This window comes from Stegostoma tigrinum, chromosome 3, assembly GCF_030684315.1.
Source record: "Stegostoma tigrinum isolate sSteTig4 chromosome 3, sSteTig4.hap1, whole genome shotgun sequence".
Classification (NCBI taxonomy): domain Eukaryota; kingdom Metazoa; phylum Chordata; class Chondrichthyes; order Orectolobiformes; family Stegostomatidae; genus Stegostoma; species Stegostoma tigrinum.
Window position 1 is genome coordinate 112,795,147 of NC_081356.1, and position 17,021 is coordinate 112,812,167.

The 17,021-nt window shown below is 46.4% G+C and overlaps 1 protein-coding gene across 1 annotated transcript in view; it reads left to right on the forward strand.

Annotated features, from left to right (window-relative positions):
- Positions 1–17,021, forward strand: part of LOC132209512 (ufm1-specific protease 2-like) — a 50,840-nt gene that overhangs the window by 15,713 nt on the left and 18,106 nt on the right. The window contains exons 5-6 of the mRNA XM_059645039.1: positions 9,152–9,306; positions 15,709–15,901. Of these exons, the coding sequence (XP_059501022.1) occupies positions 9,152–9,306; positions 15,709–15,901 (348 nt within the window). The remainder of the gene's footprint in view (positions 1–9,151; positions 9,307–15,708; positions 15,902–17,021) is intronic.

The window sequence follows — 17,021 nt, forward strand, 5'->3', positions numbered from 1 at the left end:
GGTTTTCAACTAGTGGCCTGCGGCACAGTAGAACTGTCCACATGTGCAATGAACATTTGTACAAAGGTAAGAAAAACCAATGTTTCATCTTAACCAACTTAAACAAAAATTAAACGAAAACGTGTGAAAATTAACCATCAAATTAAAAGCAAACATTCTAAATGGAGGGGGTCAAAAGGAAAAATTGAGATCTTGGCTTAATTTAAACTAATGACCAAGCAACAGTATTCAAATGGTTTATTGTTGAACTGAGACAAAACGAGGTAATACCAGGAGCAAGATTTATGAATGGCCCTCCAACTAATTCAGCCCCAGATCAGAAGGCTCTGTGCACACCAACAAACTGAGGTATCCCACTAACCCATAAATTACAATTCAGAGTACTTTGCTGGATGTGAGTTTGCTCACTGAGCTGGAAGGTTAGTTTTCAGACATTTCATCACCTTTTTCTTATTTGAAAAAATATACTTTATTCATAAGATGTACAAAAAATAAAACATAGTTATACACCTACCCAGTCATGCAAGCGGCTCCAGGTTACTCAGGGGGTACGTACACCAACTAAAAGAAAAAAACAAAGAAGAAAAAAAACAAAGCAAAGAAAATACCCCGGCAGTTGTCTCCCCGCACAGTCCCCGTTGGCCCCCTGACCAGTTGGGGAAGGCACCGGCTGGGTCAGTTCTTTCAGCTGGCAGACCAGCAAGTTGCGGGCAGACCAAAGAGCGTCTTTCACCGCATTGATGGTCCTCCAGGCGCAGTTGATGTTGGTCTCAGTGTGCGTCCCAGGAAACAGCCCGTAGAGCACGGAGTCCCGCGTCACGGAGCTGCTCAGGACGAACCTCGACAAAAACCACTGCATCCCCCTCCAGACCTCCTGCGCATAGGCACACTCCAGAAGGAGGTGATCGACAGTCTCGTCCCCCCCCGCAGCCGCCTCGAGGGCAGCGTGCGGTGGCACAGAGATTCCGGGCATGCATAAAGGATCTCACTGGCAGAGCCCCTCTCACCGCCAGCCAAGCAATGTCCTTGTGCTTGTTTGAAACTTCTGGCGATGAGGCATTCTGCCAAATGACTTTGGCAGTCTGCGTGGGGAACCACACGACGGGATCCACCCTCTCCTTTTCCCGAAGGGTCTCAAAGATACTACGTGCTGACCACTGCCTGACGGCCTTGTGGTCAAAGGTGTTTCCCTTCAAAAATTTCTCCATGAAGGACAGGTGGTACGGGACGGTCCAACGACTCGGAGCGTTCCGCGGCAACGAGGCCAGGCCCATCCTTCGCAACACCGGGGACAGGTAGAACCTCAGTAAGTAGTGACACTTGGTGTTTGCATACTGAGGATCCACACACAGCTTGATGCAGCCACACACAAAGGTAGCCATCAGGGTGAGGGTGGCGTTCGATATGCCCTTTCCCCCATTTTCCAGGTCTTTGTACATGGTGTCCCTGCGGATCCGGTCCATCCTCGATCCCCAAATGAAATGGAAGATGGCCCGGGTGACCGCAGCGGCACAGGTCCAGGGAATAGGCCAGGCCTGCGCCACATACAACAGTACCGAAAGCCCCTCGCACCTGACAACCAGGTTCTTACCCGCGATGGAGAGGGACCGGAGCGTCCACCTGCCCAGCTTCTGCTTCAGTTTGGTGATACGCGCTTCCCAAGTCTTAGTGCACGCCCCAGCTCTACCGAACCAAACACCCAGCACCTTCAGATAGTCTATCCTGACGGTGAAGGGGATGAAGGAGCGGTTGTCCCAGTTCCCGAAGGACATGGTCTCACTCTTACCCCTATTGACTTTGGCACCCGAGGCCAGTTCAAACTGGCCGCAGATGTCCAACAGCCTACTCACCGACTGATGATCGGTGCAGAAGACGGCGACGTCGTTCATGTACAGGGAGGTCTTGACCTGAAGGCCTCCACTGCTGGGATAGTCACGCCCTTCAGGCTCACGTTCTTCCTGATGGATGCGGCGAAGGGCTCCACATGGCACACGAACAAGGCAGGAGAGAGCGGGCAGCCCTGCCTGACTCCAGATCTGACGGGAAAGCTATCTGATTCCCACCCGTTGATCGAGACTGCGCTAACGATGTTGGTGTAGAGCAGCCGGATCCAATTGCGGATGCCCTCCCCGAACCCCAATTTGGAGAGGACGTCCCTCATGTAAGCATGAGAGACCCTGTCGAAGGCCTTCTCCTGGTCCAGGCTGACAAGGCAGGTGTCCACCCGCCTGTCCTGCACGTAGGCGATCGTATCCCTGATGAGCGCGAGGCTCTCAGCGATCTTCCTGCCTGGCACAGCACAGGTTTGGTCAGGGTGAATCACTGACTCCAGAACAGACCTGACCCAGTTGGCTATGACCTTGGCCAGGATTTTGTAGTCCACGTTCAATAGTGAAACGGGACGTCAATTCTTAATTTCTTCCCTCTCCCACTTCCTCTTGGAAATGAGGGTGATGATACCGTTCCTCATGGACTTGCACATTTCCCCTGCCCGAAGCGCAGTATTGTACACCTCCAGCAGGTCCTGGCCGACCAGGTCCCACAGAGCGGAATACAGCTCAACCGGTAAGCCGTCGCTCCCGGGAGTCTTATTCCTCTCCAAGGACTTGAGGGCTCTGGTCAGCTCGTCCAGGGATATCGGCCGTTCCAGCCACTCCCTCGTGCCGTCGTCTAAGACCTCCGTGATAAACGACAGGAACGACTCGGAGGCCGTGCTGTCCGTGGGCTTCGCATCGTACAGCCCGGCATAGAAGGATCTGCTGATCCTCAAAATGTCAGGCCAAGACGAGGTCTCCGAGCCATCGTCCTCCTTCAGCCAGCTAAGCACAGAGCTCTCTTTGTGCACCTTCTGAAAGAAGAAATGCGAGTACGTCTTGTCCTGCTCCACGGAGCAGACCCTGGACCGGAAGATTATCCTGGAGGCCTCCGTGGCGAAGCGCGAGGCTTGTTGGCCCCTCACCTCGCTGAGGTCCTCCGTGACATCGACCCCCATCAACTGCAGAAGGAGCAGGTTCTGCACCCTTTTCTGGAGTCGCGACAGCTTTCTCCACCTCTCTCTCGCCTTCCGAACACCCTTGAGGACAAAGAACCTCTTGATGTTCTCCTTCACTGTCTCCCACCAGTCACCCAGAGACTCAAAGAGGGGTTTCAAGGTTCTCCAATCGGCGTACTCCCTCTTAAGCTCCTCGACGTTCTCTGGGGTCAACAGAGTCGTGTTGAGCTTCAACGTCCCCTTGCCAGACGGCTGATCGTCATGTGAGTGACAGTCGGCCAGCAGGAGGCAGTGGTCGGAGAAGAACACCGGCTCGACACCGGTGGACCTGACCGAGAACGCCTGTGACACAAACAGGAAGTCTATCCTTGAGCAAATACACCTGTCTGGCCGCGACCAGGTGTATCTCCGCTGCGTTCCGTCTGCAGGGGTGCTGAAGATGTCGAGCAGCTTGGCGTCCTTCACCGTGCCCATCAGGAATCTGGACATGACGTCCAGTTGACTCCCCCCACCCGCTGTCCCCACGCCGGATCTTCCATCTGCATCGATGATGCAGTTGAAACCTCCGCCGAGGATGACCGGCCTGGACGTAGCCAGCGGGGGTGGAAGCCGCTGCAGGACGGCCAACCGCTCACTCCATACCGCTGGGGCATACACGTTGATCAGCCTCAGCGGAGCGTTCCTGTAGGTGACGTCAGCCACTAGGAGGCGCCCCCCCCCACCACCTCCTGAACTTGAGAGATGGTGAAGTTGCTCCCCCGCAGCAGAATAGCCAGGCCCGAGGAGCGACAGTCCTTAACCCCGACCAGATCGAAGGCCCACAGGTCCAGGCACCGGACCATTTCCCGTACCTGCTGACGTGCGGTATCCCGCACTCCTGCAGAAACAGGAGGTCCGCCTTGATGGTGGTCAGGTAGGCCAACATGGACACACATCTTGCGGTGGACTTGACACTGCGCACAATAATGCTCGCAACTCGTACCCCCATCTTGGGCAGTGACCGCAGTACCCTCCACGAGTCCAAGGTCCAGCCCCTCCATCTGTCCCTTCATGCCCGTTGCCCGGGCTAACTGCTGGACACTCTCCGGGCTCAGGAAACCATCCGTGCTGCCTTCTGGGTCGCATCCCCCCCGGTTGGAGAACTGTGAAACCCCTCTTTGAGTCTCCGGGCTACTGGTGGGAGACGGTGAAGGAGAACATCAAGAGGCTCTTTGTCCTCAAGAGTGTTTGGAAGGCGAGAGAGAGGCGGGGAAAGCTGCCGCGACTCCAGAAAAGGGTGCAGAACCTGCTCCTTCTGCAGTTGATGGGGGTCAATGTCACGGAGGACCTCCGCAGGGTGAGGGGCCAGCAAGCCTCGCTCTTCGCCGCGGAGGCCTCCAGGATAATCTTCCGGTCCAGGGTCCGCTCCATGGAGCAGGACGAGACCTGCTCACGTTTCTTCTTTCAGAAGGTGCCACAAAACAACATGACCCACTAAAACTAATAACCTTACATACAGATGAGGAAGGACACCACTTTGATTGGGACAACACATCCATCCTAGGAGAAGCCAAACAGAGACACGCACGAGAATTCCGAGAAGCATGGCATTCCATCGGAACTCCATCAACAGACACATTGATTTGGAGCCAATCTACCATCCTCTGAAAAAAAACAGGAAATGACATCACCAACACAGGAAATGCCATCCCAACCCAAGGAAACCAAAACAGATAAATAGAAAGCCAGACATAACACCAGCGCTTCATTGGAGGCTCACTGATGATGTTACCTAGAAAGGTGACGGATTGTCTGGGAACAAATCTTCCAGCTCAGTGAACCAGTTTACATCCGGAACAAAATAAAGACCCACTCTTTTGTGGACTGAGAAGAGGAGAGTGTGACTGTGTTGGAGGTGGAAGGAAGACGTCGGGTTGGCTGTGAACTCTTGCAACCGGTGGATCTTAATGCTGGCTTCAGCCTAACGCTGGTTCAGGGGAGCAGCCAACCTGCAACGATGGCCGCGGCGAGTGCTCGTGCCCCAGGTCAGGGGGTCCGGAACACCATCCGTGTTTCTGTAAAGAAGGTGGATGAAGGTGCACCTGTGGACCGCACCTTCTTCATGAAGAGGGTCCTGTTGGACTGTTGTGGGTTCGCTGCTGTGGACATTTACTGCCTGCAGGATTTCCCTGGAGGAGGTTTTTACGATGTAACCTTCAGGAGTGCCAAGCTTTGCGAGCGCTTCCTGGAGGTTTTCAAGGAGAAAGGAGGTGAGGGCCCCCTCTCTGTACTGACCGCTGTCCCGCTGTTTGTGATGCCGGTGCAGAGGAGCCGTATGGTGACTGTACACATGTACAACCCGCATGTGCCAGCAGTTGATGCCCTGACCTTCCTTGGAAGGTACGTGAAGGTGGAAGGGGACCTAACTGACATCGTGGACTCCTTCAGGATCTGGACCAGTAAGAGGCAGGTCAGGGTGACGCTGAGGATGGGCGCGGACGGGAACATCATACACGCACCGTCCAGCTTCGTGATCAGTGTGAGCAAGGGCTACCTGACCTACGCAGGGCAACCTAAAGTCTGCCATGCCTGTGGTAGGTCAGGTCACATGGCAGCCGACTGCAAAGCCACCATCTGCAGGGAGGAGGGTCACCTTGCAAAGGATTGCCCACAAGAAAAAAGCTGCAACCTTTGCGGGGAAGTGGGCCACCTCTATAGGGCATGCCCACAGCGGGGGACCACCTACACCCAGGTTGCTGGCAGGGGCAATGCGGAGCAAGCCCCCCCCCCCCCCCCCCCGGAGGAGAGGAAGGCACCAGAGCCCTGCAAAGACCCCACTAATGTGCAGGAGGGCCAGGTCGTGCAGGAGGGCCCAGCCCTGCAGGACGGACCCGAGGCCAGCAAAGCGCTCCAGAAAAGGGTGCAGAACCTGCTCCTTCTGCAGTTGATGGGGGTCGATGTCACGGAGGACTTCCGTGAGGTGAGGGGTCTGCAAGCCTTGCTCTTCACCGTGGAGGCCTCCAGGATAATCCGGTCCAGGGTCCACTCCGTGGAGCAGGACGAGACATGATCGCGTATCTTCATTCAGAAGCTGCACAAAGAGAGCTCTGTGCTTAGCCAGCTGAAGGAGGACGATGGCTCGGTGACGTCATCTCGACCCTGCCATCTATCTGAAGCAGAAGCTGGGCAGGTGGACGCTCCGGTCCCTCTCCATCGCGGTTAAGAACCTGGTTGTCAGGTGCGAGGGGCTTTCGGTACTGTTGTATGTGGCGCAGGCCTGGCCTATTCCCTGGACCTGTGCCGCTGCGGTCACCCGGGCCATCTTCCACTTCATTTCGGGATCGAGGATGGACCGGGTCCGCAGGGACACCATGTACAAAGACCTGGAAAACGGGGGAAAGGGCGTACCGAACGCCACCCTCGCCCTGATGGCTACCTTTGTGCGTGGCTGCACCAAGCTGTGTGTGGATCCTCAGTATGCAAACACCAAGTGTCACTACTTACTGAGGTTCTACCTGTCCCCGGTGTTGCGAAGGATGGACCTGGCCTCATTGCCGCGGAACGCTCCGAGTAGTTGGACCGTCCCGTACCACCTGTCCTTCGTGGAGAAATTTTTGAAGGGAAACACCTTTGACCACAAGGCCGTCAGGCAGTGGTCAGCATGTAGTATCTTTGAGACCCTTCGGGAAAAGGAGAGGGTGGATCCCGTCGTGTGGTTCCCCACGCAGACTGCCAAAATCGTTTGGCAGAATGCCTCATCGCCAGAAGTTTCAAACAAGCACAAGGACATTGCTTGGCTGGTGGTGAGAGGGGCTCTGCCAGTGACATCCTTTATGCATGCCTGGAATCTCTGCGCCACCGCACGCTGCCCTCGAGGCGGCTGCGGGGGGGGACGAGACTGTCGATCACCTCCTTCTGGAGTGTGCCTATGCGCAGGAGGTCTGGAGGGGGATGCAATGGTTTTTGTCGAGGTTCGTCCTGAGCAGCTCCGTGACGCGGGACTCCGTGCTCTACTGGCTGTTTCCCGGGACGCACGCCGAGACCAACATCAGCTGCGCCTGGAGGACCATCAATGCGGTGAAAGACGCTCTTTGGTCTGCCCGCAACTTGCTGGTCTGCCAGCTGAAAGAACTAACCCCGACTGAGTGTTGCAGACTGGCGCACTCCAAGGTCCAGGACTACATGCTGAGGGACGCGCTAAAGCTTGGGGCAGCCGCCACCAAGGCGCGGTGGGGAAAGACCACCGTATGAAACCCCTCGTCCAGAATGGAAAAAAGGGCCCTATCTGGTAATTGGGCCCAGCTGACACCTTCCCCAATTGGTCAGGGGGCCAACTGGGACTGTGCGGGGTGACGACTGCCGGGGTATTTTCTTTGCTTTATTTTTCTTCTTTGTTTTTTTTCCTTTAGTTGGTGTACGTACCCCCTGGGTAAACTGGAGCAGCTTGCATGACTGGGTAGGTGTATAATTATGTTTTATTTTTTGTCCATCTCTATGAATAAAGTATATTTTTTCAAATAAAAAAAGGTGACGAAACGTCTGAAAACTAACCTTCCAGCTCAGCAAGCAAACTCACATCCAGAAACTCAACCTGAGCTACAAATCTTCTCAAAACTCGCTAGAATACTTTGCATTTACTGTGGTCCATTGAAATTCAATTATGTATTGGTTCAATGCAGCATGTGGCACAGATTTATGGCCATTAATAGTTAGACATAGTTGAGTTGAGATGATTTTGTAAATGTGTCATTATCAAAGTGAAACATTAATGCATTTGATCCTTGTTTAGCTTGTTTTATGCACTATGTTACAAGCCTCACAAGTAAGACTGTAACCATGCTACATGTAATTGTGATGGTTATAAGCAATGATTTCAGCTTAAAAAAGTGGATCTGCTGTGAAATTGTTTGTCTTGTTGAGTTGTGCCATGTTACTGATAAGGTTGAGAACCATTGGACTAGGTAATATTTGGATGCCCTGACCTGTAGAGGGCATTTTAAGTTAATCATGACATTTGACTTTTCAGTTGATTGCACTTCTTTTGCAGAAACTAGATTTTTAAAATTCATTCATGTGAAGTGGATGTTGCTGGCTGGGCCCACATTTATTGCCCATCCCTAGCTGCCTTGATTTACCCTTCATCATTGCTCCTTATGTTACCTTTTTGAGGCATATTGCCACATTCTATGGATGTAAGTTCCCAAATGGTTTTGTGTAAATATTGGCGCAAAATAGAGATCACAACTTGAAACTGACCTAAAGCTGGGCACCTCAGAAAAGCACATTGCAGAGCATTTGAATTAAATCCCAATGTCTTGTTTCTCTACACAATATCTCACAAAGAATTGTGTTCTGTGGATGCACTTCAAAGAACTTTACGACTTGTTCTGGAAACAACTTAATTAGCTTCTTTATTTTTTCTTTATTCATTTGTGGGATGTGGACGTCACTAGCTGGCCAGTAATTATTGTCCGTCTGGTTTTAAGTCTCTGTGGATATCAGAGTTCATTCTAAGAAAATTCAGGAGCTGGGGTAGGCCATTCAGCCACTTAAACCTGTTCCACCATTCAATGAGATCATAGCTGATCTGCTGGCTAATTCCCTATACCTGTCTTTGGCCCATATCCCTGAATCCATTTCTTTATCTATCCTAGTTCTAAAATTAACAACAGATCTAGCATCCACTGCCATTTGTCGAAGAGAGTTTCAAACATTTACCACTTTTTTTTTGTGTAGGAGTTCCAACATCTCTCCTGAACGGTCTGACCCTAATTCTCAGATGATGTTTAGAATGATTCTGATTCACAACAAAGAAACGGCAAACAATTTTTTTCAGCATCTGCACAGATTGGCATTTATATTGATTTCTTAGGACTCAACTCTAATGGTGTATATTTTCCCTTGTCTGATGTGTAAAGCTGGTGGCTTTGAATTCTGGCCAAATGTTTGCTGCTTGTCATGTTGGTATAACAGATCATCCTGGCAATAGAAATGAATGTTAGTAACATTCTAAGTTTCAAATACTTATGTAAATTCAAGTCCTGCACTTGCATTTTTGATCAGCCTAGTGTTTCATTTACCAACTGCTGACATATGTCTTACAACTCTGTAAATTGTTCCCAATTTTACAACCTTTGGAAATTGTAATAATTCTAGCATAACTGTATTTTTAACTTTCAGAAAATAATAAATATGCAGATTCTGTTTGAGATGGCACGGGCTGATCAGACTGAAGAAATTGTAATTCAACATAGGAAGATGTCACGCATCCACTTTAAGCTGATTCTCCCGATCGATGTGGTCGTGCTCGCAAATCCAGAGGAGCCATGGGGAAAGTATATATTGCTCTAATTTTTGAAGGATTTCTGAATTCATTTAGAATGTTAGTAATGTAATAATGTAGTCCAGGGTCAACAATTCTTTGTTCATTCAAGAATTTCTTAACATAGTACTTCTATGATATTTTAAGGTAAGTATTTGCTGATCGCATTTGTTTGGTCTTATGTTGAGATACTTTGCTCAATACGTTTTGCCATTGGACTATCTCATCAACAGCGATGTCCAGGGGATTTAGGAAAGTATCGTTTTCTTCCAGAGATTGGTGCATATCTGAAACTAACTACTTGAAAGGTGGTAAAGGTGGGATTACCATTACAACATTCAAGGAATATTTGGATGATCACTTGAAACACCACAGCATGCAGGGCTATGGACTGAGTACTAGAAAATGAAACCAGAGCAGATAGATGCTTGATGACCAGCTTAGACACAACATAGGGCCTCTTTCCATGTTGTAAAATTCCATTATTGTAAAATACAAATACACACAGATTAGAAATAAAATATGAGTCCAGAATTAAAAGTAAATACAAGATTATGCAGATCAGTCTTTGAATTATTCATGAAGAGCAGATAAGACGTTATGTTAATAGTAGTGCTGATGTTGGAAATTGAACAGACAATTTTCAAAATTCTTGGTTTGGTAGCCTGATGGAATTTCATTTATCCTGATTCCTTATTTTAATTTTACTTTAGCACTTACAGTGAGAGAGTCTTTTCCTGCATCATTGGGGTAACAAGGGAGCAGTTCCTCAACTGGGAACTTCATACTACACTGATGCTTGAACTCAGAAGGGAACAAATGGAAGTATTCAGACAAGCTAGTCTACTCCAGTAGAGATTAAACTGGCTTTTTTAACCCCTGGCTTTGTGCATTCTTCAAGGGGGAAAGCACAAAATTTGTTTGTAGTTTGAAGCCAAAAGGGAATAAACAGCCCAGTGGTATTATTGCAAGACTATATCCAGAAACGCAGTTAAAGTTAAAAATATAAAGTCATGGTTATCGAGTCTTACAGCTAGAAATAGGCCTTTTGGCCTATCATGTGTTTCACGACCAACAACCACTAAACTACACTAATCCCATTGATCTGTGCTTGACCCATTGCTTACTATGAGAATACCTGCCTCCACCAGCCTCTCAGTGAGCGTGTCTCATGTATCAACCACCCTATGGGTAACAATTTCTTTCCTCGAATCTCCTACAAACCATTTGTTCTCAATTTAAACATATGCCCTCTGCAGACTTCCGCTGATTACTATATTCCTTTCTACCTCAGTTGATGAATCAATACTCTCCCATCTTGAACACCACTTGGAAAAAGCATTGAGGGTGGCAAGGGTGCAAAATATACTCTGGATGGGGATTTCCACATAACTGCTAGTCTGGGCCTGTGGCAGGTGCTAAGGGAACCAACAAGTGGGAAAAACATACTTGACCTCATCCTTACTAACGTGACAGCTGCAGGTGCATCTGTCCAAGACAGTACTAGTAAGAGTGGCCACTGCACTGTCTTTGAGGAGACTGTTGTGGGTGAATCACAGCAAGCTACCTTTAATTCAACTACTTATTATGAGATCTCATTGACAAGCAAGTTCTGAAATAATCATTTGAAATTTACTGCATTTTCAACCAAAATAAGGTCCCTCCAGTTAAGGCTACTTGGCTATTACTCGATTAATGGTGGAATATAGCTACAATTCCAACCCACAGTGGCCTGCCTCTTGAAGTGTCCAGGGTTCAGTCCTTGTATAGTGTTGTTCTTCAAAGTTCTGTGAAGGGAGAGTTCTGGAGTTGTATTCTTACATGATTTTCTCTCTTTCAGGTTTGTGGTGTGACATTATTGACAATTCTCTAGGTTCTTTCATCCTTAACATTATTTAGTCTTTCGGAGACCTTAACATGCCTTTTTATCAGAAGCAGTTCCCCTGTGTCTTGTTACATTCAGTGTTAGCTGTCAGCTTGAAACAGCCCGTCCTGCAATTAACCCCTTTACTCCAGTACAATCATTCTGCAGGTAGTTTTAATTGCTCATTTGTCATGAGGCAGAAGGTTATTAAGCAGTGTTACTTTCTCTCTCCCAGGATACAGCTTACGTATGTTGCTTTGACTCTTTCTTCCTGGGGATGGTTAATTAGCATGTTGCTCTTAATTCTTTACAATATTTTCTCCTTATCGCTTTAATTTGGTAAATAATTTATTCCAGAAAGAGTTATTGCTGATTCTTTTAATCTATGGAGTTATTCAAGTTCTGAAGGTCAGATTGTCACAAGGCGAAGTTCTGCCTTCATGTTAATGATACCTGCCTTCGTGTTGTGTGGCACCATCACTGTGCTAAATGGGATAGATTTTGAGCAGCTCTAGCAACTCAAGACTAGACATCCATGAGGTGCTGTGGGCCGTCAACAGCAGCAGAATTGTACTTGAACAGAATCATTGCTCTTCTTAGCCCCACTCAACTATTACCATCAAGCCAGGGAATGATCCCTGGTTCAATGGAGAGTTCAGGAGGACAAGAACAACATTAGTCATACCTAGAACTGAGGTATCAGCTTGGTGAAGCTACAAAAAAGGACTGTGTGTATACCAAACAGCATTAGCAGCAAATAATAGTCAGAGTAATACAATCACGCAATGTACGGACCAGATCTAAGCTCTACAGTCCTGCCACACTGAGTTGTGAAAGATGGTGCACACTTAAACAATAATATCCCTATCTTCGATAAAGGAAGGGCTCAGCACATCAGTGCAAAAGATAAGGCTGAAGCATTTGCAATAATCTTCAGTCTACACTTTATCATCGAGGTAGTGATGAAAAATATCATCAACAATGCAATCAAGCAGCACCTGTCTAGCAAAAGCCTACTCATTGACACGAAGTTTGGGTTCGTTTAGGGCTACCAAGCTCCTGAGCTCAATACAGTCTTGGTTCACACAAGGACAAAAGTGCTGATTACAGAGGTGAGGCAAGCTTGACTGCCCTTGACATCAAGGCCACATTTGAGTGAGTGTGGCATCAAGGGGCATTGGAGGACAAACTCTCTGCAGGTTAGAGTCATACCTGGCACATAGAAAGATGGTTGCTGTTGTTGAAAGACAGTTACCTTAGCTCCCGGACATCTCTGCAGGATTCCTCAGGATAGTGTCCTTGGCCCAACCATTTTCAGCTGCTTCATTAATGACCTTTACTCCATCTTAAGGTCAGAAATGGCGATATTTGCTCATGATTGCACCATGTTCAGCTCCATTCGCAACTTCTCAGATACTGAAGAATTCCATGTTCAAATGAAACAAGACCTGGATAATATCCAGGCTTAGGCTGACAAGTGGCAAGTAACAATCATGCCACACAAATGGCAGGCATTAACTATCTCCAATAAAAAAACAACCTAACCACCTTGACATTTAATAGTATTCCCTTCGCTAAATCCCCCATTAATAACATCTTCAGCGTTACCATTGACCCGAAACTCAACTGAATTCACCATATAAATACAGTATGGCATCTAAATTTACTGATGAAGCAAGGTAGGAAAGTGAGTTGTGAAGAGGACACAAGACCCGACAAAGGGGTATAGACTTTTTTTGAGTGCACAAAGTTTGGCAAATGAAGCACAATGTGGGAAAGTGTGAAATGTTCCATTTTGACGGAAACAATAATATTTAAATAGTGAAAGGTTGCAAACCTCTGAGATGCAGAGAGATCTCGGTATCCAAGTGTATTTATTACAGAAGGTTAGTATGCAGGTAGCCAATTAATCAGAAATAGAGGCTGAGATAACACAGCATGGAACTGGAGGAACACAGCAGGCCGGGCAGCATCAGAAGAGCAGGAAAGCTGATGTTTTAAGTCATATTGAATGCAAGAGTTAGGGGGGATGGTGGTTATGCTTCGGTTGTACAGGGCATTGGATGGGATCAAGTCTAGAGCACTATATACAATGCTAATCACTGCATTAACAGAAGGATCTTAATGCAATGGAAGCAGCTCCAAGGTTTATTTGACTAAGACCTGGAATGAGCAGATCGCCTTACGAAATAAGTCAAAACAGCTACGCCTGGATCTCCTGGAGTTCAAAAGAGTCAGAGGTGGCTTAATTGAAACATAAAAGATCTTGAGGAAACTTGATGGGGTGGATATCAAAGGGATGTTTCACTTTGTGGGAGAATTTAGAACTAGGGACTGTGATTTAAAAATAAGGGATCACCCAGTTAAGATAAAGATGAGGAAACTATTTTATTTCCTCGAACTGTGTTGTGGTCCTTTGAATTACTTTCCTCATAAAGCAGTGGATGAAGAATGTTTAAATAATTTTAAGGCATAGGTAAATTCATGATTATCAAGGGAATGAAAGATTCTCAGGGATATACAGGAATGAAGAATTAAAGTTGAAATCAGATCATGCATGATCCTATTGAATGATGGATCAGGCTCAGAGGACTGAGTCGTCTACTCATGATCCGTTCACATGATCGTATGTTAGTACTATCAAGCTCAGTGATAGACTATTCACTGATACCCAGTTTGGGTTCCAATAGAGCCAGTGAATGCCAGACCTTGTTACAACTTTGGTTCAAATGGACTGGATAAAAGAGTTGAATTCCAGAGGTGAAGTAAGAGCGACGCCCCTTGTCATCAAGATCACATCTGATTGAGTGTAGCAAAGCTGGAAACAATGGAAATCTCTGTTCATTGGAGTCACCTGTGGCACATAGGAAATTGGTTGTGGTTGTTAGAGGTCAGTCATCTCAGTTCCAGGACATCTCTGTAGAAGATGCTCAGGGTAGAGTCCTTACTATCCTCAACTGCTCCATCAAAAACCATCCTGCCATCATGAATTCAGAGGTGGGGATATTCACTGATGATTGCACAATGTCCAGCATCATTCCTTAGACACGGAAGCAGTCCATGCTCAAATGCAACAAGATTTGAACAATATCCAGACTTGGGCTGGCAAGTGACAAGTAAACATTCACACCACACAATACCAGGCAATGACAATTTCGAACAAAATACAATCTAATGACCTTGACATTAAATGGTGTTACCATCACTGAGTCGCCACTATCAGCATGCTTGGGTTTACCATTGAGCAGAAACTCCACTGGACTCACCATATAAATGCGCTGGTTACAAGAACAGGTTAGATTTTCGGAATCTTGCAGTGCATCATTCATTATTCATCTGGTGACTCTTCATCAGAACCATCATGGCTTCTGACAAAGAGTCCCTGGACTCAAATCCTTACCTATATTCACTTCGCACGGATTCTGCTAGACCTGCTGAGTTTTGCCAGCAAAATCTGTTTTTTGTTGCAAGTCACTCCCCAAAGACTGTCCACAATTTACAAAGCACAAGTTAAGAGTGTGATAGAATACTACCCACTCTCCTGGATGAGTGCAGCTCCAAAAGCATTCAAGAAGCCTGACAACATCCAGGATATTGTAGCCTTAATTCTAATGACATCACATCCACTCCTTCCACCACTGACACTCGGCAGCAGAGTGTGCCATGTAGATGGTGACCACAGACATTCACCAAAGTTCCTTAGACTGCACCTCCCAAATTCATGACCACTTCCATTTAGAGGGATACACAGGAACACTACCACCTGCAAATTCCCCTCCAAGCCACTCAGCTAGGACGAGGTGATTCCTGAGTGCTATATCGCTAGGCTATTAATTCAGAGACCCAAATAATGTTTTGGGAACTCAGGTTTGAATCCCACCATGGCATGGTGAAATCTAAATTCAATAAAAATCTGGAATTAAGTGTCTAATATGATCAGGAACCCATTTTCAATGGTTGGGAGATCTCATTTGATTCACTAATATCCTTTAGGGAAAGAAACTGTCTTCCTTAGTTCAAGGGATAATGGGAACTGCAGATGCTGGAGAATCCAAGATAATAAAGTGTGAAGCTGGATGAACACAGCAGGCCAAGCAGCATCTCAGGAGCACAAAAGCTGACGTTTTGGGCCTAGACCTCTGATGAAGGGTCTAGGCCCGAAATGTCAGCTTTTGTGCTCCTGAGATGCTGCTTGGCCTGCTGTGTTCATCCAGCTTCAATCTTTATTTCCTTAGTTCAATCAATTTTTATGCTGTGGGTGTTTCTGCATCTGGTATTAAACATTGGGCTTGAATTGTAAAATTTGAATTGTACAACTTTGATAGCAAGTGAAGGAAAATATAGCAAAAATTCTACATCAATCTAATGTAAAGATGTTTATTTTAAATGATTCACCATCACTTGTGAAGTGATGCTCCACCATGTAGGGATAATTCTGTAATTTTGCCTCTGAGTTGAAACAGGTTTCTTGTCAAATATATTACATATAAAATTATGTCCTTTTAAAAAACATATGCTTTTAATGGTAACTATAAATAATGTTTTTGACAGGGTACAGGATCAACTTGTGGAAGCAGTTACTGCTCAACTATCTGCGATGGACAACTGCATTGAACGATATACAAATGGAAAGACTGTTCCACAGCCACAAGCCTTCCACTTTGAACTGCCAGAGAAAACTACTCTTACGACAGTAATATATCCTGCTGGAGTCAGTGATGCAATTCTGGAACTGCAACGAAAAGTATGATTGGAATCCAGGTCACTTCTTCCATTTATACAGTCTCATCATGAATTACTAAATGTCTGAATTAGCTATTTATTTTGTCAATTTTGGATTTGTGCTCACATTTTGTTTTAAAATGCACAACCTGTCTTTTCAGACCTTCCAAAATGTGCTTCAGTTAATTATTAATGGAAAACATTGTTCTCCAAAATAAATGCCATGGTACCCACACTAGCTACACATGACATCATATCTAACCAATACTTAATCAAATTCTTGGAAGCAATGAAAATGCTTGTTTCTGTGACCATAGATCACTTTCAAAATTATTTCCTTTTAATCTTGTCTGTCTTATACTTCACACATTATGGACAGGTCACAAGGCATTTCATAAACTGTCATGCTAGGTTGTTGTTTGTTGAATTTAAACCTTTCAGCAATCACCAGTGGTTTTGATGCAAAACAGTTCTACAGAATTGCTACCACTGCAACATAAGTACCACACTACTCAGGAGTTTCCCACCAACCCACCCCCTCCGCAATGCTCAGGAATGCAGGGACAACTGTTTCTGCTTCAATTTTGTTTGCTTCAAAACAGAAATAGAACCTCTCTTTGACGGAGATCCCGCTCTCTGAATTTTCATCATTCACTCCAATGGCACCAAAATGTCTTGCCATGTTGTATTTTGTTTAATGGAAATTGCCTTTGCAGCATAATTTACTGCTCAGACCATCATTAATTTTTTTCCTTTATTTTTCTCATTGTTGGGCTGAAAGTGAGAATTAACTTTAAAGCTTGAAAATTGTTTGTTCTCTCCCATTGTAAAAAAATACAAAGTAATATTTGCTTATGGGAACTGGTCTAGAAAATAATTGCAGGTTCATTTTAGCTCGAAGAACACTATATTTTCCGGCACCTGAGATGTGTTCCGCTTAGGGACTGGCGCATGCATTTGCCTTTCCTTGCATTTTTTGCACTTTGCTGCCTAAACCAGAATGTAAAGTTTCAGAGTACTTCTGTCTTAGTTTAGGAGAAATATAGATTAGGCAGCTTATTGTTGTTGGTACTAGTGATCAATCAAGGGGCTGCACTGCCAGTTACTGTTCTAAGTCAACCTCACACAAGCAGCATATGCCA